At 38.7% G+C, this 22,660-nt stretch overlaps 1 protein-coding gene across 1 annotated transcript in view; it reads right to left on the bottom strand.

The window, feature by feature from the left end:
- Positions 1 to 594: 594 nt before the first annotated feature.
- YWHAQ (tyrosine 3-monooxygenase/tryptophan 5-monooxygenase activation protein theta) overlaps positions 595 to 22,660 on the bottom strand; it is a 32,972-nt gene continuing 10,906 nt past the window's right edge. The window contains exons 3-6 of the mRNA XM_082641770.1: positions 6,871 to 6,994; positions 4,436 to 4,599; positions 3,696 to 3,791; positions 595 to 1,674 (exon numbers count right to left, since the gene is read on the bottom strand). Of these exons, the coding sequence (XP_082497896.1) occupies positions 1,615 to 1,674; positions 3,696 to 3,791; positions 4,436 to 4,599; positions 6,871 to 6,994 (444 nt within the window). The 3' untranslated portion in view covers positions 595 to 1,614. The remainder of the gene's footprint in view (positions 1,675 to 3,695; positions 3,792 to 4,435; positions 4,600 to 6,870; positions 6,995 to 22,660) is intronic.

Raw genomic sequence — 22,660 nt, forward strand, 5'->3', positions numbered from 1 at the left:
CCCTGTTTCATAGTTACACTTTTAGGAGAAAAAGGATAATCCTACACAGCTTAATTTTTCAGATAATTTTCTGACTTTAAAATAAATTCTCAGGCCAATACTAAGACAGGCTAGTATAACAGCCATAGCAATATTATAAAACCAAAATTATTCTGAACTCACCAATGGTACAACTGAGTGTTTACAAAGAGAATTATCTGAAAACAAAACAAGGTACTCTTAAACTCTGACATTCTGTTTGAATATCCAGTGAAACGTAATTCTAACACCAGCCAAAGCACTCACAATCACATAATTTTAACTTTTCTAGTTTTAAAATGTCCACTTTATTTAACAGTTAACTAATATCATTTACATCTAAGGAAGAGAGGGTCCACAAAACTGATCTAAGGTAAAACACTAGCTCTTAAGAAATGTAGTCCAATTTTATACAGGTCCAGGCATCCCTAGACAAGTGTATCACAATGCAGAAAAATGGGTACCACTACTCCGTTTTACATGAGATAAAAGGGAAGTATCAATAAACTTCAGAAAGTAGCAAATTCACCTGTCCCTTAAAATATGAGCATGTAATTGTTACAAAGCCATAGTAAATGGTTTATAAAATGTAATTTTATTTTATGTTACTCTGTTGTTACATAGGGCATAACATTTTCACAAGGCCTTTTTGGGACTACAGTCGATGATTATTAGCAACATACAATAGTGGTCCAACTCTCTGACAATCACTAGACAAACTGGACACCCTCTCACATGTGCACAAATCTGCATGGAAAAGTACTAAAGTTTTAGACCTGGACTTGTGTACTTTATTTCCCCTTTCTAGTGTATTAAGAAATGACATGCACTTTCATTTGCCAAAAGCAATGCTCGTATTCTGGCAGCAACATGCTACTTCTCTTACATAGTAAAGTGAATACCAGAACTACAAAGGCAGGAGGTGCAAGTGAATGTTTATTGGGAAGGGAAGTTGTCAACTTAAACAGCAGCAAATGAAGAATGAATGAGGAAACCCCCTGTTGTCACAGATACACAAGACCTCCATCATATATGATACAGGAGGCATTTTAATTTGTGACCTCCAGCCTCAAAATGTCAACTGCTTTTCCATTCAATCTAATACTTCTGGATTCCTACCAAAAAGGAATATATGAAGAGGATGGAAAAGTTGCTTACTGAAAGAAAATCCCCGAAGAAGAGTAAGGGAGGGAATGTAGAAATTAAGAAGTTATGTAGAACACTCTTTAAATTGTAATTAACTACATTTTCAGATCTTCACAGTAATACAAAACACAGTCACTTGCAGAACTGGTTCAGATTACTTCAATACCAGATACATTTTTAGTCCTCTACATAAGTGTTTGGAAGTGACTTATGTTTATATGAAATGAAGCTATTAATACTTTTCTACAGCAGTAACTGCACACCAGAAAGGCCAAGACAAACACAAATCAAGGAATGGAGTTTTCCCAAAGCTGCGGTGTGAAAAGACTATAAACAGTTGATTCCATACACATGAGTGGGTTTCTTTGCTATAGGAAATCCAAATGGAGTAAGGAATGGAGATGAGTAACAAGGTTTCTCGCGGGGAAGGAGGAGGACACCTGTGTGCACTTAGTTCTCTGCACCTTCTGCCGCGTCACATTCTTCTCCCGCACTGTCTGAGGTCCATAACTAGAAAAAAAATCATATTAAGTTACTAGTTCTAGATCAATTATTTCAAGTCTTATTATTGTATCAAAATGTAATTCTTAGAGCAGTAAATTAAACAATAGAGATTATGACTAAGACTGGAAGTTATATTTCATCAACTCCTCCCAAAGTGTACCCCTGTATTCCTTTCACTGTGCATTTACAAAATGACAAACACATATACGCTATTTGAGTACATTTTCAAAGCTTACTATAATCTCAGATAAGAACAAGGTAACTAACATCCTTAGAATTTAATGCTCTCTCAATTTCTGGCAGCCCAATGCTCTTTTTAAAAGCACTACTAAAATATAATTTATGAGATTAATAAGGCCAAAACAATTTTTTTGGGGGGGTGGGCAGGGACCATGGTCAAAGTCCCCATTGCCAAGTACCTGAAGGGCTATCATATAGAAAAAGAAGCAGGCTTACTTTGTATGCTGCAAAGAGTTAAACAGGAGTGAACGATGTTAAGCTACAGGGAAGCAGCATGTGTGCATGAAGATATGTAGATACGGTTCTTGAATTAGGTAGGATGTTATATAGTCTCTCTAATTTTAGGATGGAACAATGAAGTGAAAAAGGGAATAGTCAATACTTGTCGACTATGCATAATAATAGTTCACAAAATGGATTTCTATTAGACCAGCACCAAGATACTAGTGGCAATTTTAGCAAAGCTGAAGTCTTAACCTTTAAGTCATTATTAAGATACTAAAAGAAAAACAAACAAACAAATATCCCCAAAGAACTATCTCTGGGAGAGAGAAAACAGAACTAGTTAAAAGATAGCTCCACGTGGGCTTCCCTGGTGGCGCAGTGGTTGAGAGTCTGCCTGCCGATGCAGGGGACGCGGGTTCATCCCCTGGTCCAGGAAGATCCCACATGCTGCGGAGCGGCTGGGCCCGTGAGCCATGGCCGCTGAGCCTGCGTGGCCAGAGCCTGTGCTCCGCAACGGGAGAGGCCACAACAGTGAGAGGCCCGCGTACCGCAAAAAAAAAAAAAAAAAAAAGATAGCTCCATGGTGTATCTGGAAAGAGGTTAATTGCTCAGTTTGTTTTTCTTCTATAGAAGCTATTTATGCTGATCATTTTTCTATTGTCACCTCACAACCAGAGGGATTTCTAATGGCTGGGAATGAACTGTCTTCATAATTTCTCTCTTCAGCAAAGTTGAACAGATAGGGTGCTAATGTTAAAAATTCTTTTATCTAGGGCTTCCCTGGTGGCACAGTGGTTGAGAGTCTGCCTGCCGATGCAGGGGACACGGGTTCGTGCCCCGGTCTGGGAGGATCCCATGTGCCGCGGAGCGGCTGGGCCCGTGAGCCATGGCCGCTAAGCCTGCGCGGCCGGAGCCTGTGCTCCGCAACGGGAGAGGCCACAGCAGTGAGAGGCCCGCGTACCGCAAAAAAATAAAAAATAAAAAAAATGTTTTTTAATCTAGCAGAAGATAAAGCATCAAAACTGGGGTGGGGGGGAGAACTACATTTATATTAAAAGGTATATTTCTTCCACATTTTGTCTAAGATTTTGACATATCCAATTTACTTGAACCTACAAAAGAAGCTAAGTAAAGCTCAACCTGTATTTTTTTCACCATTACTTTTTCCTCCATCCCCTGTCTATACAAGAGGTAGGGAGAAAAACAAAAGAAAAAACAAATTAAAAAAGACAAACTCTCTATATTAACATAATTTATCAGCATCTTCATACCAGTCAAATATAGAGTCAATAATGTTAATATTATGAGTTCCTAAAATCTTAGTACTTTCTCAGGAAGGTCTGATAAAATGCCTGTTCAAATTGAAAATACGCCTACGAAGAACAGTTGTCCTATACAAAATACTAATACATATTTAATATTTTTATGTAATTTTTATATAATCATGTTCTAAGAGCAAGTGTAGCTCTAATATAGCTGCCCCAAAACACAGGGAGCCTGAATAAAATATTAATACTTTTGTTCCTGAAAAGGAAATAAAATTAAAAGAATGAAAAACTCACTGTTAAGTTGTCTCTAAGCAACTGCATGATGAGGGTGCTGTCTTTGTATGAGTCTTCATTCAGTGTATCAAGTTCTGCAATGGCCTCATCAAAAGCCTGACAAATATTAATATCCATAGTAAATAATATTTACATCAACACAAACTGATACTCTATAGTCACAAACCATTTTTATAAAATAGATGAACATCCACTTATGTTCTATTATCACTTAAAACAAAACTCAATGAAATCACTTCCTCGGATTATCAGCTTAAGAATTTTTGAGGATGACTAAAACTTATAAAGTTATACGTACTTAATCAGTAAACAAGCATTTCTTAGTTCTTTCACAGGACAGACAGCACAGTAGCTATGCCCAATATATTTTTTTACAAATAAGAACTAGTATTTATTTGCAAAAACCCCTTGGAACACTTCCATTTTGAAACACTCTGAGGAATGCAGAGATTCTCCTGATCAGACCTGGCAGGCATTACTTTCCAATCCTTTACATTTCTTTCATACTTTTTTGATTACTCCGACCAATATGCTCTTTAGACAGATCTTACTGCTTACAACCATAGCTGGGAGAGTAAGATCTTGAGAAGGACAGTGGTAGGTGGTCATGATGGTAAGAAAAAGGAGATATCCAAATAAATGTAAAAATCATCCCTGGATATCCAAGTAAAATACCTAGAAATTAACATGCTTGCTATCGCAAATAACCTAAAGAGGGTATTTCGGGACACACATCTTACCGTTTTAGCCAGTGTGCAGGCAAGTTCTGGGTTATTAAGGATCTCATAGTAAAATACAGAAAAGTTAAGAGCCAGCCCCAGGCGGATTGGGTGTGTGGGTTGCATCTCCTTCTTGCTTATATCAAAAGCCTCTTGGTAAGCTCCTTGGGAATTATCTATCGTTTCTGTGAAGGGGAAAAAATGAAATAAAAGAGCACGATACTGAAAATATCCGTACAGTATACAGTAATACCTTTAACATATGCTACTAACTCAGTAGAGCCAGACTTCTCTCTGTAGCCTTCGTTTAAAACCACAGTAGCAGGGGAAGCTGGTGGCGCAGTAGTTAAGAATCCGCCTGCCAATGCAGGGGACACAGGTTCGAGCCCTGGTTAGGGAAGATCCCACATGCCGGGGACCAACTAAGCCTGCAAGCCACAGCTACTGAAGCCCGGGTGCCTAGAGCCCTATCTCCGCAACGAGAAGCCACTGTGCTGCACACAGCAATGAAGAGCAGCCCCCCTTTGCTGCCACCAGAGAAAGCCCACATGCAGCAACAAAGACCCAACGCAGCCAAAAAAAAATTAAATAAATAAAATAAAGATAAAACCACAGTAGCAAACCAAAACCATTATCCTGTACTGGGCTATTAAAAAACTAGTTTATAATGTTGCTTGTTTATAATCAGCTTAATAAAAAAACCATGAGACAATATATCAGGTTTTTCCATCTCTGGGGCTAAAACACTTTTCTTCTTTCATGTCTTTTATTTTATTACCCGAAAATGCAGCAATTAAAAACAATTTGATATATGTCAATAATATCTCAATAAAACTTGAAAAAAATCAGCTGCAATATCCCTTCCCACAATAGTGGAAACATTTTACAAAGATCATCACCACCAAAATCTCTATTTTTGTGACTTATCTGTAGAAATAACACTGACCCTCGGTATCAAGATGTATTATGTGAAAGGCAATATAAAAGCACTAGTATATAGGTCAAAATCTGCTCTGACCAGAGTCTGATTACTGGCTTAATAAAAATGTCACCTTCCTGAACAAAATGTTCAGGAAGAACTACCAACACTAATCTGATTATACCACGTTTTGAAGAGGTTAGGTTTTCTGAATGAGGCCATTGGGCCCATTACAGCTCTCGAAGGACTGACCTAACAGAAATCAAGTTATCCCTTTAAAGCCCGAATACGTGCCTTTCCTTCTTCTTCTCCAGTGGCACATTCACTGATCTAAACATAGCTAGTATGGCCCTCACATTTAACTAAGGAGCTCTTGGTGTCCTGCACATAAGGAGGCATTCCAATGAGAGTTCTAAAGCGTCTCAGCATCTAGACTTTGTAAATACAGACTATTTACAAATCCCAGACTACTGGAGTGTTCTACGTATAGTACGAGAAAATCCCAATGAGCCAGAAAGGGTCAGATCAGATTAATGCTGGGGCTATGGCCCAATCTCCCAAAGATATCCCTTTGACTAGTTGACGTTTAAATGTTCAGTTCTGTGCAAATATCTGTCACATTCAATTTTGCTTATCATTATGGCAACAGAAATTATATATTGATAACACAACAGTCCAGTATACAGATTCTATTACAGCAAGGCACGAAAGTTTTCTCTTTTTATCTTCAATTACACTAATTTTGGGGATGCTAAAACTGTCTCACTTTTAGTAACTCTCTGAGAGAGAGGAAGAGGAGGCTGTAATAACCGTTTGTGGGGCATGCCCTTTTTGGATAGGGTAAAATGACGAACAAAATAAACTTATTGGAAAAAAAATATGGACCTTAAGTGATACTTCTACCCAGACTAGCAGGCACATGCACAATATACTACTGTACACTCAGCTACCAATACTCCAGGAGACCGAGTTCACTGCTAATAAATTTACTTTGACTGTTTTACAATCAAGTTGGGAAATCAGGTTACTCTTTTCCCCATAGCTGTGTTTTCTGTGATAAATTATATACCAGCAATAACACTCTCATCTCACCTCTCCTCCTCAGAAATGTGGTTCTGTGTAATTAGTCGTCAGTGTTATGATCCCTCAAAATAGGTAGTAATTAATAAATTAAAACGTCAAGTAGAAAAAGTACAATGTCCTGTTTCTAGTCTATATGTAATTTCCAGTTATCTTAAGTTTCAAGGTACAAGATGCTGAAGACCATGTGACACAACAGAATCACCCAAAGCATATGCAAAGAACTCTGGGGCTGAAAATATGGTGAACCAAATCCTAAAGCCTGAAAGATTAAGCCTGTTTTTAATAATATCTTATCAGGTTATAATCAGAGAGTTTATGAGTTTAATTTTTTATAAAGAGCACATAATGTAAAGTCATAACTATGTTTTCATTTTTGAGAACGTACGGTAACATTATAAATTTATCCTCCCTCTCTTTTATACTTTAGCTTTACCCATAAACCAAATACACTTACGTTTCCGATCATCACCACAAGCAACTTCAGCAAGGTACCGGAAGTAATCTCCCTTCATCTTCAGATAGAAGACCTTACTCTCTGGATTAGTTGCATTGGCTATTAAATACTTATCCAACAATTCCTGAAAGAAATAAGTTAAAACATTAGGTACTAGCAAAAATAACTGCCATAGTAACTCCACAGCATACCACCCTGGACTGGAAGCATGGCTAGAGAGCAGGGGCCAGGTGGTTGCCATTAGCTGAATGTTCTGGGGTCATAGCAAGTCATAATTTCTAACGGTAGAGCTATATTACATCAAACACTAATTAGAAAGAGCCTGTCTGTCCACTCATCCACTCAATGAAGCAAGCATTTCCTGATACCTGCTAGGTGCTAGGCACTGTATCTGACCAGAGGGGAAATAAGGTCCTTGCCCTCAAAGAGTTCACAGTCTAATAAGAGGTAAGTATACCGTTAACAGTACAGATATGTGAATAAGGGGCTATGGAAGCACAGAGAGGGAATGTCTAGCTTTGTTGGTGATGATCACTGTAAAGACAGGCTTCCCTGGGGAAGGGATATTTGCCTTGTCAAGAAGTAACAGAAGGAATGCAGCAGTTAGAAAATGAGGATGTGCAATCATTTTAGGGAAGGGAAATAAAATGTTCAAGACATCAAATATGAAGAAGAGCATAATCACAGAATAAGTAAGTCATTATGTCCCAGGGTAGGGCTACTCAGTGTCCTCTGCCGACCAGCGCTCATCCAAAAAAAGGGTGAGTCTAGGGGTTGAGAGCAAGTGGTCTAAAAACTTACCTAGCAATGTGACAGTCATGTCTATCAAAGACAACTATTTTTAAAAATTGGGTTAGTATTTAAGTATGTCTTTTATCCCTCATTTCATACCAAGAAATGTCCACTTGATCCAATGAGCTAGTGCCTCTCAAACTGAGGTATTTGTACAAGGTGTGCCCAGGAGTATTAAAAAGTCACAAACAAATGAGTATGATAGACACCTTCATGGATTATCAATTTTACTTGATGCTAAGTAATTTAAAAATCTTTTTGTAATAAGAAATATGATGAATAAAATTTGGGGGGAGCAAAATCAACAAATAGATGCTAAAGAAGTAAAATATGGCTTAGAAAATGTAGTTTTAACTCAAGAGCTTTCTTGCTGTTTATCTGAATAAAAAGAACTTAAACAAAATGCAATGATTATATGCATATTATTTTAAAGAAAATAAACAGAGAAACATTTTAAATCCTTAAATTTAATGAAAAATATGTTTAGGTTAAAAAAATATATTTTAAAAGGGTCTGAAGCTCAGGGGAAGTTAAACTTAGTATTACACTAAAATTACCTAATGAAGCCCCAGAAATTTATACGTTATAAAAGCGGCAAGTATCAAAAGTGTGGCTTACATCTGCAAAGCTGCTGGGCCAAGAAGGGAAGAAATAGTTGGGCTACACCCAAACACTAAAGTCAAATGAAAATAAATGCTGCTTCTGCACCATCATACTCTTAAGTGGGAAAAGAACTGAAGGATCATGTTGTAAGAATTTCTCCTGCTCAACATCACCAATACAATTTTAATGGTTATTTATTAAAATAAACTTGAGAAAAACTCTTTCCCAGAATCTTACAAAATCATACTACTTTAAATTTTTCCTCTAATACCATTTTTGCATATCATGGATGACTTCCAATTTTAAAACTATTTCTATGGAACACCTGAATTTAGGGGGTTTTTGGGGAGGAAGTGGGGGGCAATGGTGAGACAGCCACAAAAATGTTCACTAAGCTTCTAAACGTCAAACTGACTCAGTCATCTCTATCTTAAAAAAAAAAAATTAAACAAGAGTAGATTCTGAGAAGCAGTATCAAATAATGCAAACACAGTATTTATACTGTGGGAACCAACACCCCTGGCTTATATCCAAACTAACGAACTACAATGTAAAATGAAGAGCCCCTCACTTTTCTTTTTCTCGCAAGTAAGTCAGGCAGTTAAGATGAGATCCCACAGAGGATCTCCAAAACAGTGCCAGCGCCAGCTCTGGTAAAGACAGTATTTACAATTAAAAAAAAAAAAAGCTACTTGGAACATTTAAGACCTAGTACTTTATGATTAAAATGTGGCAGAAATGTGGTAGCAGGGGCTGAGGAAAGTCTGACTGACTAGAACGAGGACTTGGGGAGAGGAGAGGAACGTGATCCTAGCTCTCATCCCCCCTTAGTCACTTGAGCCAGATGTGGGAATGCCCATGAGGACTCTCTTATTGGCACACTGGTCTTCCAAGGATTTGGAAAGCTGCTAAACAGCTATTGCATCAGTTTACACAGCCACTTATAAGCTAACTGTAAACTTTTCCCTTCTAAAATTATTAACTTTGATCACTAGTTTGCATATAGCCATTACGTACGATTTACAGTGTTGGTTTTTATAAAGTGACTTGTGCATTACTTCCATCCTGGAGTTTCAGCCAGGTATCATGGTTCTTTGTCAGATGCCACTAGCTCTCTGTGAAGGAAACAACAGGTACAGAATAATTCTGTCTTTCCATGAGCTATCAGTAGTAGTGATGTAGATTTTAGCCCAATTAAAAGACAATGGATTCTGCTTCATGTCTTACCAAAACGATTTACAGCTGTATCAGGTATTATATCAATACCAGTTATTAATTATTAATACCACATAGAATAAAGGCTATAAATACTTAAGGTATACAGAGCCTAGGTGCACAATTTTTTGTTAAAAAAATTAAATTATGAAAAAGACTCTGGGCTTCCCTGGTGGCGCAGTGGTTGAGAGCCCGCCTGCCGATGCAGGGGACACCGGGTTCGTGCCCCGGTCCGGAAAGATCCCACATGCCGCAGAGCGGCTGGGCCCGTGAGCCATGGCCGCTGAGCCTGCGCGTCCGGAGCCTGTGCTCCGCAACAGGAGAGGCCACAGCAGTGAGAGGCCCGCGTACCGGGGGAAAAAAAAAAAAAAAAAAAAAAAAGACTCAATACAGGTCAGAGAGTAAAAACCAAAATGCCAAGTGGCTCCCTGGAATAAGAAAATCTTCCCAGATAAGGTCACTGATAAGAAGTCAGGAGAGAGGAAGGGAATCAATTTTTAACATTAATGTAGTTAAAAGTTCCTCCACTAATTCCCCCTTTACATTATTCTTGTCAATTAAGCAGGAGATCCCCTTTGTAACGCTTCAACCCGCAAATTTTATGATCCTGGGAGGCTTGGAGAACTAAGATTGGGGCTCCCTTCAGTGTTCAGTGTTACCCGATTGAGAAGCAGAATGCAAGAAGTACATTCCTTTTTGAGAATCTGAGAGATCTGTGAAGAAGTCAGTGCACTTACTACCCAAAATTACAAGATGCACTAGTAACCAAACATTCTAGATGAAAGAAACTGAAATACAAGCAAAGTCAGAGGAAAAAATACAAGTTATTATTATACAGGTCGTTTTAGGAGATGCTAAAGGACCTGAGAATAAGTTTAATCTCAGAAAAATAGGATGGGAATAACAATGAAAAGGATTACATCATAAAAGCAGTAAAGATCTATGCAAGAAATGAAACTGTGAGAAATAACAGTGATGTAAATTTAGTATAGTAATTATTCCTCTTCAACCCCAAACCTTAGAGAAAAGGTTAGGAAGAATAACACAACTCCAGTACTAACTCAATCTCTAGGAGTGAATTATGTTTACATACAATAATCCTACCATCACTTCCATAGCTTTTCCAAAACAACTAATTTACCTTCAGTGGTAATAGTCCGTGTGTTGTATTCAACAAACTAATACTTTTATCTTAAATTCATTTATAAGTGATTTGTTTTATAGACAAAGTAAGCTGCTCTTCTTCCTCATTATATAGCTTATTCTTTGTATACCAAACTGATTTTTTTTCCCAAACTGATCTTTTTAAGAGAGCAGGTAACTGATGAAGAGCCTTGAAATACAAACAAAATAATCAACAGGAAACAAAAAATGTTCTAAGGATTTTCAATTTCCTCTCTATCAGCTTATTGAAATTCATTAAATAAAACTATTAACATGTTCAATCTCTAACTTTATGGCACATATACTAGTCACTATCTGTATATTTTTATCTGTTTAATCAGCACACGTTACCATAAAAGATTATTCATTCAACAAATACTTAAGTGTTCAATATGTGCCACGCCCTATTCTAACCGCTCTTGCATGTATTATTTACATATAAGAACCATTATGATAATTTTACAAGTGAATAAAATCACTTAGGCATCAAGAAACTTACACAAAGTCATATTATTAATTAAATGGGGCTAGAATCTGAAAATAAAGCTAGTATTCTTAGCATTACCCTATAAAATAATGGAGCATATCTATGAGAGATAAGGCTTTGGCCTTAAGTTATTTAATTAGTAAAGCAAACAAAAGAATTAATATAGGGACCTCCCTGGTGGCGCAGTGGTTGACAATCTGCCTGCCAATGCAGGGGACACGGATTCAAGCCCTGGTCCCAGAAGATCCCACATACCGCGGAGCAACTGAGCCTGTGCGCCACAACTATTGAGCCTGTGCTCTAGAGCCCGTGAGCCACAACTACTGAGCCCGTGTGCCACAACTACTGAAGCCCAGGCGCCTAGAGCCCATGCTCCGCAACAAGAGAAGCCACCGCATTGAGAAGCCTGCGCACCTCAACAAAGAACAGTCCCCGCTCACGACAACTAGAGAAAGCCTGCGCGCAGCAACGAGGACCCAACGCAGACATACATACATACATACATAAATTTATATTGAAAAAAAGAATTAATATAGTATATAGGGTAACATAAACTATTCAACAAATGGAACATTTATCTAATGGTTAAGAGCTAAATTTTTCTAACATCCCAACTTCAAGTATTATATATAGTACAAAGAACCACTGACATGTAGGAAGAATAAAGTCTCTAGACAATAACTAACTCTTAATTAGGTTTTAACTCCAAGAGACCAAAATCAAAGAAAAATTCAATACTCAAGAAGGAAGTCATATTTCATCCAGAAAATTTTGTTGCATTTTACAAACAGGCAGAAAGCATGGAGGAAAAAAACATTCCAAGGCACAGAGCCCATGGCATAGGAAAAGGCACAATTGCACAAACAGGTAGAAAGTCACTGAAGACAGTAAAATCTTTTTAAAACAAAAAGAAATAAGTAGAAAAAAAACTTTCCAAACTAGCAAAAGTACATTTTAAAAAGGAACCATGGGCTTCCCTGATGGCGCAGTGGTTGAGAGTCCGCCTGCCCATGCAGGGGACACGGGTTCGTGCCCCAGTCCGGGAAGATCCCACATGTTGCGGAGCGGCTGGGTCCGTGAGCCATGGCCGCTGAGCCTGTGCGTCTGGAGCCTGTGCCCCTGGAGCCTGTGCCCCGCAACCGGAGAGGCCACAACAGAGGGAGGTCCGCGTACCGCCAAAAAAAAAAAAAAAAAAAAAAAAAAGAAAGAAAAAGGAACCAAATTTCACAATTGAACCTCAGTGGAATGAATGCTGGACCAAACATCTGGTTCTAGAGTCTCCATCTAGAGCAAGTTCCTTAGTTTAATTTCTTCTATAAAATAATCAAAATATTTTCTAGTTTTAATAATCTATGCTTTTTCTAGTTTTAATAATCTATGCTAATTCTAAGGTATTAAATCAAAAGAACAACCTGTTAAGCAGAGCAACTTCTAGATGAAAATGTTTCCTTAATATTTTTCATTCACAAAACTCTGTATATCGTATGTTAAGTATTTAGCACAGTGCCTACCACAGAGTAAGATTCGTTATTTGTCAAATGAACATTAACCATGACATGGCAACATACTGAAATGGATGCAACAGCAAGAGAATTTCACATGTATTATAGGGTTTAAGATGGCACAGGGCTTTTCTTGAATTGTTTTTGTAATTCTTTATTTTTATCAAAGTAATAATGTACAATAGTTAATTAACTACCACTCTAAAATTTCTAAAAAAGGAAAAAAGAAATCTCCCCCATTGTTCTCACTGTTTCACTCCTTCAGCAAATTTTTTTTTTTTTGAAAAATCATGATCTCATACTGATATATCCAGAATTCAAATTCAACCTCACAGGATTCTTCTTCCCTTACTTGTATCTTCTTTTCACACACAATAAGATTCTGGTTTCCATTAAAATAATATGTAATACTGTCTATCACCTAAAACTCAAAAGTGAAAAATAAACTTTCTCTCCGTTCCTTGGATCCTGAGCCAGCCAGTTCTTCCCCTCCCAAGGTAACCATCATCACCAGTTTCTTGTATGTTCTTCCAGATATTTTAAACATTTAAAATCCACGTACGTTCCCCCTCCCTCGTGTTAGCGTACTACATTCATTGTTCTACACCTTGCCTTTTCCATGTAATAATCCCTCTGAGATCATTCCATATTCATATGTTTATAACTGCCTCATGCTACAGAACACTGAACAGTATTATGTATGTCCACTGTATGGGCATACCATAATTATTTAGTTTCCTCTGGTGAACACTTAAGTTGCTTCAAATCTGTTGATATTTCCAACAATGTGCCAAATGTACATTTGATCCTTGGAAGACAGATGTTTAACTGTCCTTCCTCGGGGCAATTTCAATTTACATCCCCATCAGCAATGTGTAAGTGTTCCAATTTCTCAACATCCTTCTGAACCCAAGGTATTATCATTTTTTATCTTTTCCAATTTAATAAGGAAACACATCTTACTATGGTTTTATTTGCAGTTTTCTTTAAACAGTATGTTTATATCCTTTGCCATTTTCCCAGTGAGTTTTTTCCCTTACTGATATGTAGGGATATATGTTAATGATATTAGTCCATTTTCCAGATGTATCTCATATAACTTCATGTACTTAAAGATTCTGTCTGGGACTTCCCTGGTGGCACAGTGGTTAAGACTCCGAGCTCCCAATGCGGGGGGCCCAGGTTCGATCACTGGTCAGGGAACTAGATCCCATGTGCATGCCACAACTAAAGATCCCGCGTGCTGCAACTAAGACCCGGCGCAGCCAAGTAAATAAGTAAATTAAATAAATAAATATTAAACAATAAAGACTCTGGCAGTAAAACTGCATTTATTAATATTTTTCTGTTACATTAAATCAGATCTAATATTACCAACATTTCTGACAAATGTGAGAAGCACAAGTTAATGTAACTCTTCGATTTTAGCATAAACACACGAACAGAAGACTTTTAATTGAAATACAAGTCTGAATGTGTTTTTAGGTATTGTCTACCTCACCAGATGAAACAGTAACACATATTAAATGTTACCTGAATAGCAGTGTATCAGATTAAAACACACACACACACTCACACACACACACCCCTCTAACTCACTCTTGTATGGAGTATTTAAGAAATTTATGACTCTTCACCTTAAAATAGATGGGTTGAAACATGATTTCTGGTTGTGGCAATACAGTAAGACCAAGCAGACTTTCCCTTCTAAAAATAATCAAAATGCTAAACAGAATAGAAGAAAAAATTACAGCAAAGCCCCAAAGGAAGGAAGGGAGATATTCAAGTGCTAGATAGGAAGAGGAAATGAAGTTAGAGCAAAAAAGTAAAAATTTACAACACAATGACGTGTAAGGGGAAAGGATCCTAGAAAAACTGTGTCTATCACTGCTGAGAAGTAGCAAGAAAACTATTTCCTGGGCTTTTGGGGGTGTGGGTGGATGTGGGTGTCATCTCCCATGAAACACTGAAACCCAAACGCATGTTCTGTGCAGGTGCTCTTCCAATTTTTATTTCATACATGATGTGTGAGTCCACGAGCTGAAAATCTGTGTAAAAGTGGGTCGAGGCTTAGTGTGCCCAGCAGAAACAAATCATCAAAACCACTTCCATAATCCAAGGCACACACACACAAGTTCCACAGGAAAAACTACGCCTGAATTTTTAAAAATAACAAAACTAATCAAAGGACAGACCCACCATAATGAGGGATCAGCAGACAAACAGATGGTTAGTACCCAAGAGCTTAAAAAATGAAACACCGTGTAATAAAACACAAGTATATTAAAAATGTCTGAAGACTCTTTTAAAGAATCCTTTAAAGATATATATTTTAATATTTATGGATTAAATGGATGATGCCCAGGACTGGCTTCAAAATAATGGGGGTGTGTGTGTTGGGGATATAAACAAAACAAAATTCACAATTGCTAGAGCAGGGTAATTGGTACATGGGGGGTTATTATAGCATTCTCTTTATTTTTGTTAAGTTTGAAAATTTTCTTGATTAAAACAACCCAAAACAGAAGTCCAGATAAAGAACAGGATACAATGAATTAAGAAAAAGTAGCTTGGAGGTGGGGGAGAGAGCTTTTAGAATTAAAAGAAAAAAAAAAAAAAGGAAACAGAAGGCATATTTGAGGAAACGCCACAGAACACAGAACTAACACGATGAAACAAGTGTGGATCAGTCAAAAGATGCAAATAGAAAGAGATGTCTAAGGTAATATGCAACAGGAATTCCAGGAGAAAAGAAAGAATGAGGAAGAGATGTTATGTAGAGAGAATGGCTGAGAGTCTCCCAGTTACGAATATAAATAACCTTCAAAGTGGAAAAGCACACTAAATCCCAAGCAAAATAAAATAAAAATAAATTCATACCTAGACCATCATGGCAAAATTGCAGAATGTCAAAGACAAGAAAATTCTTAAAAGCAACCAGAGAAATGACACGTTACCTATAAAGGAAGAAACAACAGTATGACTGACAGTTGATTTTTCAACAGAAAACAATCAAGTATCTTCAAAGTGAGGAGAAAAACAACTGTCAGCTAAAATTCCAAAACCAATTAAAGTACCACATAAAAGCAGGTGCAAAACAAAGACACTTCCAGACAAAGACAGAAGTTCCCACTCAGACCTTTACTGGAAGAGCCTTTTTAGAGTTGCAAAGGAAGAAGTAATGGAATAAAAGAGAAGTCACCAAGTAGAATACTTACAGCAACTACAATACTGAGTAACTGGAAAATTTCTGGTCATAATCTATGAAAACAACTCTTCCGAAACTGTAACAACACAGAAGTATTACAAGATGCTGAATAACAATACATGTGTGATACTTCATGTTTGCAGAGCATAGTATTTCAGATTATTTAAAAGGACAAAAGTTCTTTCATATTAAGTATGTGCAAAGGATTGAGTTGGCTAGTAAAGGACACGTGTTTTCCTACCCTCTTTTAGAGGATTAACTAAATTTTTAAGGATAGTTAATGTGCTCCTTTCCTCCCTTCTTTAATCCAACAAGTGTCTGCTTTTGAGACTATACTTTCTAAAAATCTGACAATTAACTATGAAAATACAATCTGCTTCTAGGAGGAAATGTTTCATTAGAATAATCATGGATCTCAACTACCTCTACAGCTCACTATCCATTTTTAAGGTAACTGACAAGACGTGGGTTCATTTTAGATATTTATTGGCAGGACTTCAGCCAATTATCTACATGCTGATTACTCACAAATCTGCCCTTTACCTGGCTGGGCAATTTACTTTTGCAGCTCATACCTCAGTTTACTATTAAAAAGAGTCAATGACAATCTCTACTTCTCAGCAGCCTGATGTGAAGACTGAATGACTCAATACAAATTACTCAGAACACTGCCTGGTACACAAACCTCCATCACCATGCACCACAACACAAGTCTTTCTCTTAAGCACCAGGCAAGGTGCTCCTATTTATATTTATTGACAGCTGGATGGGCCACTGGCTCTTTAAACTTTACTCATCTAAAACATATTAAATTTGCCTTCCTAATACAATCTGCTGTTGATTCTCCTCCCCTACACAATTTTCTGTCTTGGGAAAGAAAAGCCCTCAGTTGCCCTAGTTAGAAACCTGGGTGTTATCCTAATGCTTCTTTGGCCTCACTCCCCTGGTCCCCCATATTTATAGTCACCGAAGCTTGTGGATGTAATTTTTTCCAAGTCAAGGCTTTGGAAACCTTCTCGAAGAAACAGAGTATACTTTGGGAACACACATCTCCCTGCTCTTAACTATAAACCACTGAAGGAAAAGACTTTATTTTGTCTATAATACATATATATATACATATTTGTATAGCAAATTAATAGGAATGCAAGACTTGACTCTAATCCTACAGTATGTAAAGTAAATCTACTTTACAAATAAGGATGAGTCAATCAGAAAGAACAGTGCTCAGAGGCATGGAAACAGAAAAGGGTTACAGACACTGAAGGAAAAGGGTCCAATATACAGTCATAATCAAGAAGTTGCTTATATGGAGGGCCAACCCTATTCATTGTACTACATCATTTTATGGAAGGGACTTGAGCATTTGCAGATTTTGGTATCCTTGGGGACTTCTGGAATCACTCCCCCTTGGATCCTAAGGGATAACTGCATAGTCTAGGGGAGTGTGAATCACAGTCAAACAACCACTGATCCATCCATGCCCTACCCTGGAGATGATGGCCATTAAACACCTGAAAAGCCATCCACTTCTCTTGTCATAATGCCACACTGACTAAGCAACTCCCGCATTATGACTTGATTCCTATGTGAGTCTACCTGCCTCCTGAGTGAGACCTTACTGGTGACGCCAACACACGTACTTCAATCTCTGTGCTAGTTATTCCTCACTGTAAATGAAGAAACTAATATTCTTGGTTTTATGTATCAGTCACACGAGCGTGATTATCGTGGATCTATCCCCGAAAAATAGCTCAATTCTGGTGTGTTTGAGTCAAAAAGGCTAAAGGTCATACTATAAATTGCAACAAACTCACGGAGGTAATGCAACCCCTGCCACTACCCCATCCACAATCCCAACTTCTCCATAGTGTGACACGGCTAAGTATTCGTATACATTTTGAAATATGAATAGCCACTAGACCTCAATATGCCTTAAACAGGAACAAATTTATTTCCAAGCCTGTTTCTATATTTATATTGCTTATTTCTACTAATTATCCCACCATCCTCCTACCTCCTAGCCACCCAGCCTCATCACCACAACCTTTGACTTTTCACTCCCCATTTCCCATCCTACCACCAGTTGTTAAGACTGATTGTACCTCTGTACTAGTATTCTGATCTATCCTTTCAGTCTCATTTCTATTTCTATTACCCAGAATTAACCATATCATTTCACTTCAACTAATCCAATAACCTAACTGATCTACCAGGTTTTAGGCTTTCTTCTTTCTCTAATCCATTTTATATCCTACTACGAGATTAACCATAAATTCTGGACACGTTAATCCCCTGCTCAAAAAATCCCCATGGCTGTTAAAGAATAAATTTAAAGCCTAGCACTCATGGTCCTTCAGGATTAGACTCTAAACCTAGAGCTTTCAGCTAATATAAGTGATAAAGAGGTACTGATCCCCTCAGCCATCCAGCAGCATGAAGCTGGAGAAGAAATCCATTTGCCCCAGTGTGTTACACAAATATGGTTATTCTGGGGCTTCCCTGGTGGCGCAGTGGTTGGGAGTCCGCCTGCCGATGCAGGGGACACGGGTTCGTGCCCCGGTCCGGGAGGATCCCACATGCCGCGGAGCGGCTGGGCCCGTGAGCCATGGCCGCTGAGCCTGCGCGTCCGGAGCCTGTGCTCCGCAACGGAGAGGCCACAGCAGTGAGAGGCCCGCGTACCACAAAAAAAAATAAAATAAAATAAAAAAGGTTATTCTGTGCGTGCCACAAGACAAAAGGAGCTGGGAAGCACTGTCTCAACCGACTGACGTCCACACTTGTTTCTACTGTTACCACTCCTGCACCGGCAGGAAGAGCGTGGCGTAACAACGGTGTGCCTCCCGAATATCAATACTTAAAGTGGCGCGCCAAGAAGCAGAACACTCATTGCTGGGTGATGGGAATACAGCAGGTACGGGGGGGGGGGGTAATGCAAAAGCAAACACTGGTAGTATCGACGGCGCTATTCAGAGGACGGTACCTGGGCCTGCGGACGGTCTTCCCATAGCGAGGCTGGAGGCAGCAGTGCCGATAGTCACGAGTCATTAAGATCAGCCAACTACTGCCTCTTCTCGCTGGTTGCTATGCTCACCAAACCACCTTCTAGTGCTCATTTGGTTCCTCCAGTAAATCTGCCTTCAAGCAATAAACACGGCTAGACGGCGACTGCCTCACTTGTAACTCTTGTAGTTCCCCCTCAGTGTGCCAGCGAAGTGGATTTGGAGGCCCTAAATCCAAGGAGACAAACCCTAGACCATAAGTGTACACTACTGTGTTACTCATCTGGCACCCTGACAGACAGACAGACAATTCTGCCTTACCGTGATCTGAGGGACAGAAATCTGTGAAAAAGTGTTACCAAGTCCTTCACATCTCCAATTTCTATTTACTAAAATTTAAACAGCTCTGGAGCATTCATGAAGGTGAACATGCCTTCCTGGGAGAAAGGGTGTAGACTAAAAACCACCTTGTATAAAAAGTGTTAAAACTTTTGAGATATGATTCTAAAAGTAACAAAAGACCTAAAATCCAACATTGCCTGAAATACATGTCAAATTAATAAAATAAAATTAATAGGAACTAATGTGACACGATGAACTGCCACCGTGGTCAGAGAAATTAATATGGATTCCTCAGATCCAAGGGGATATATGTGCTACTGTACTTTCAGCGGAAGTAAAATAAGCCAGAGTAGTCCATGCAATCAAGTGGTTAATTACTTCTGTGGGCAAAAAGAAATAAGGAGCTAAAACCCAGAAGATAAACAGGCAAAGGGGAAGGGGAGGAAACAGATAAAAAGAATTCAAAGTTCTCAACAAAAAGAGAAAAAGCTCTGATCTATGTCCCTGTCCCCAATTATTTCCAAACTCTTTCTCCTGGTCTAGAAGATGTCTAGCCACCACCAACCATGACCCAGGCAAAATGATCACCAATGACAGTACTATTGCTATCAACATCTACTGCGGCACGGTGGTGCCTTTTAGGGGCCCTTTTGTGAGCTCCTCTCCTAGACAATTAGCACTTAAAAACAATAAAAATGCTCTCTTGTGTAAGAATGTTCGTCCCATCTTCCAACGCAGCTACAGAGCTGTTACGACTGCAGTGGTGAAGACACATAACAGAAGGAGTTTAGCCTCTGACAAATAATACGGTTTGTGCAAATTGCCATGTGTCAGTATTAAAGAGAATCACGGTCTTTGTCCTCTTACTTCACCCAAGGCAGCCGAGCCAAGTCCAGATATTCTTAGAGACAAATGTAATGTCCAGTCCTTTGTCTGACCTGCTGTATCTCCACATTTTAGCAGCTAGATACTGAGTGGCCACAACAGCAAGATACGAATGTTATCCCTTCTGTTCAAAGTCCCCAACCCTCTGGCCAGGATATAAAAGTTTGGAAGGACAGTTTAATACACACACTGGCAACACTAATACCGATTTCCAAACCTGCCAAATCTGCATTAAAACCAATTACACATGAACAACCACAATTTACCAACACTTACAGATCAGTGCTACCAGAAGAACCAAGGCAAGCATCAATGTCCATACTTCCTTCCCCTTGGAGAACTTGCACTTTACTAGTATCCAGAAACTATGTTAGCCACTGCAATTTGCAAAGTAAAACATGACAAATGATAGTGAGAAAACAACAGTGTTCCCTAAAAGGAAAAGAAAACAAAACAAACAGAACAGGAAGTCAAATCTTAGCTTGGTCATAAGTAATCCAACTGGACAGACATCCTGATACCTAAAAGAAAATATGTTCAAGTAATTAAAAATAGGTCAAAATTGCCTTGCTAGCTTAGTATATGGGTCAAGTTTTGCTATATCCTAGGAAAACTACCAAAAATAGATAATAGCAAAGATACCAGTGTACTTTCAGATGAGCTTTGTCTTTTGTAAGTCTATGACAAATTGAATTAAGCCATTTCTACATTATAGAAATTACACAATTATTTGCAGGCTAATTTTTCCATCTGTGGCTAACCCATGCCACATACATTTACCTCTGCAGCTGAATTATATACAACCCTGTAGTTGAGCCTTTCATCTACCAGATCTATTACAGAGCATAAAGAGAAGAAAATTTAAAAAGAAAGAAAAAAAAATTTATCTGCATTTGCACCTAAACTTACATGGGTTACTGATTATATTCAACTGAACTACTGGGTGCAGCACAAAAAATAACCTTGAAAAATAAAGCAGTGCTTAATAGCATACAGAAGAAAAAATATAGACGAAGTCCTTATTCTTACATACCCTTACAGCTTACCAATATTGATCTGACTTAGATGCAGCCGCAAGAGGAACTCAGGACACTTGTAAACTCCAGACAATACAGAATTGGGTCTCATTACTAGACGGTGGAAAACAAAACACTATATTAATATAACAACCCATGCTTACATAGGGGAAAGAATAAGAGCAGAGCTAAGAAAGTACAGAATATAGGAGAGAACCATATAATTCCATGTGGCTGGAACACAGAGGGAAGGAGTGAGTAGTGAGAAAGGAAGCTAAAGGGAAAGGCTTGAAGGTCTTCTAAGTCCTGTTAAGGAACTTGGACTCCATCTAACAGGGTAATGGTTTCAAATTTTTTTGAAGTGTTTATTTTCTCTCCCTGCTGCCCTAAGTCTTTTTTAAGCAATACCAGTAAACAGTAAAAGAGATAAAAGGAAGTTTCTCTAGTTGAAGAGCACAGACTTATAAAGCCTTGACTCTCCCCGACTTACACACAAGAGAGAACCCAGAGAAAGATGAGATGATCTCAGAAGAATAGGGTCTATAAAGGAAGGCTTTACTATGAAAGGCAGAGGGAACAGAAAGAACACTATTCTAGAAGAGTTGAATTTGAGGTCACAGCTAACTGGCTATGTAACTAAGTAAATCAATATGGCTCAGTTTCCTTGCAGGTAAACACATGTCTCATCCACCCATAATTGCACATAGGAGGGTAGAAGGAAACAGATCTGAAAGTATTAATAGGCTGTAATTTGTAACTGACTATAAGAACAAGTGTAGTGGCACCTAAATTATATCTGGTAGGATAGGTGTGATTTCAACATATAGAAATGGGAGAAGGAAGGGCTTCCAACCAAGAAAAGCAGTGAGTAGAGGGACAGAAACAAAATATGCAGGGCTTTGGGTGAACAATTTGGCTAGAGCATGAAGAATGGAGCAATCACAAGTTTTCCTTAAGTGAGCTTTTATGCCAAGCCACTTGTTATTTTCCCCATAAGTTGAGAATTTCCAATCCAGCATACATGAATATTTCAGCAAATGGTGCTGGGACAACTTGAGTAGCCACATGAAAAGGATGACGGTTGGGCCCCACTTCACACCACGTGCAAAAATTAACTCCAAATGGACCGAAAGTCTGAATGTAAGACCTAAAATGGTAGAAGTCTGAGATAAGAGCACAGGTATCAGTCTTTACAACCTTGGATTAGGTAACGCTTTCCTGAATATTACAACAAAAGCACAAGCGGCCTAAGAAAAGCAATAAGTCATATTTCATCAACATTAACACATTTCGTCATGGAGCCTGGCCATGTACTCTCCCCTACCTCCTTCCCTAATCTTTTTTTGTTTGTTTGTTTTTGTTTTGCGGTACGCGGGCCTCTCACTGTTGCGGCCTCTCCCGCCGCGGAGCACAGGCTCCGGACGCACAGGCTCAGCGGCCATGGCTCGCGGGCCCAGCCGCTCCGCGGTGTGTGGGATCTTCCTGGACCGGGGTACAAACCCGTGTCCCCTGCATCGGCAGGCGGACTCTCAACCACTGCGCCACCAGGGAAGCCCCCTAATCTTTTGAAGTTG

The sequence above is a fragment of the Mesoplodon mirus genome (genome assembly GCF_964341445.2).
Source record: "Mesoplodon mirus genome assembly, chromosome: 14".
Taxonomy (NCBI): domain Eukaryota; kingdom Metazoa; phylum Chordata; class Mammalia; order Artiodactyla; family Ziphiidae; genus Mesoplodon; species Mesoplodon mirus.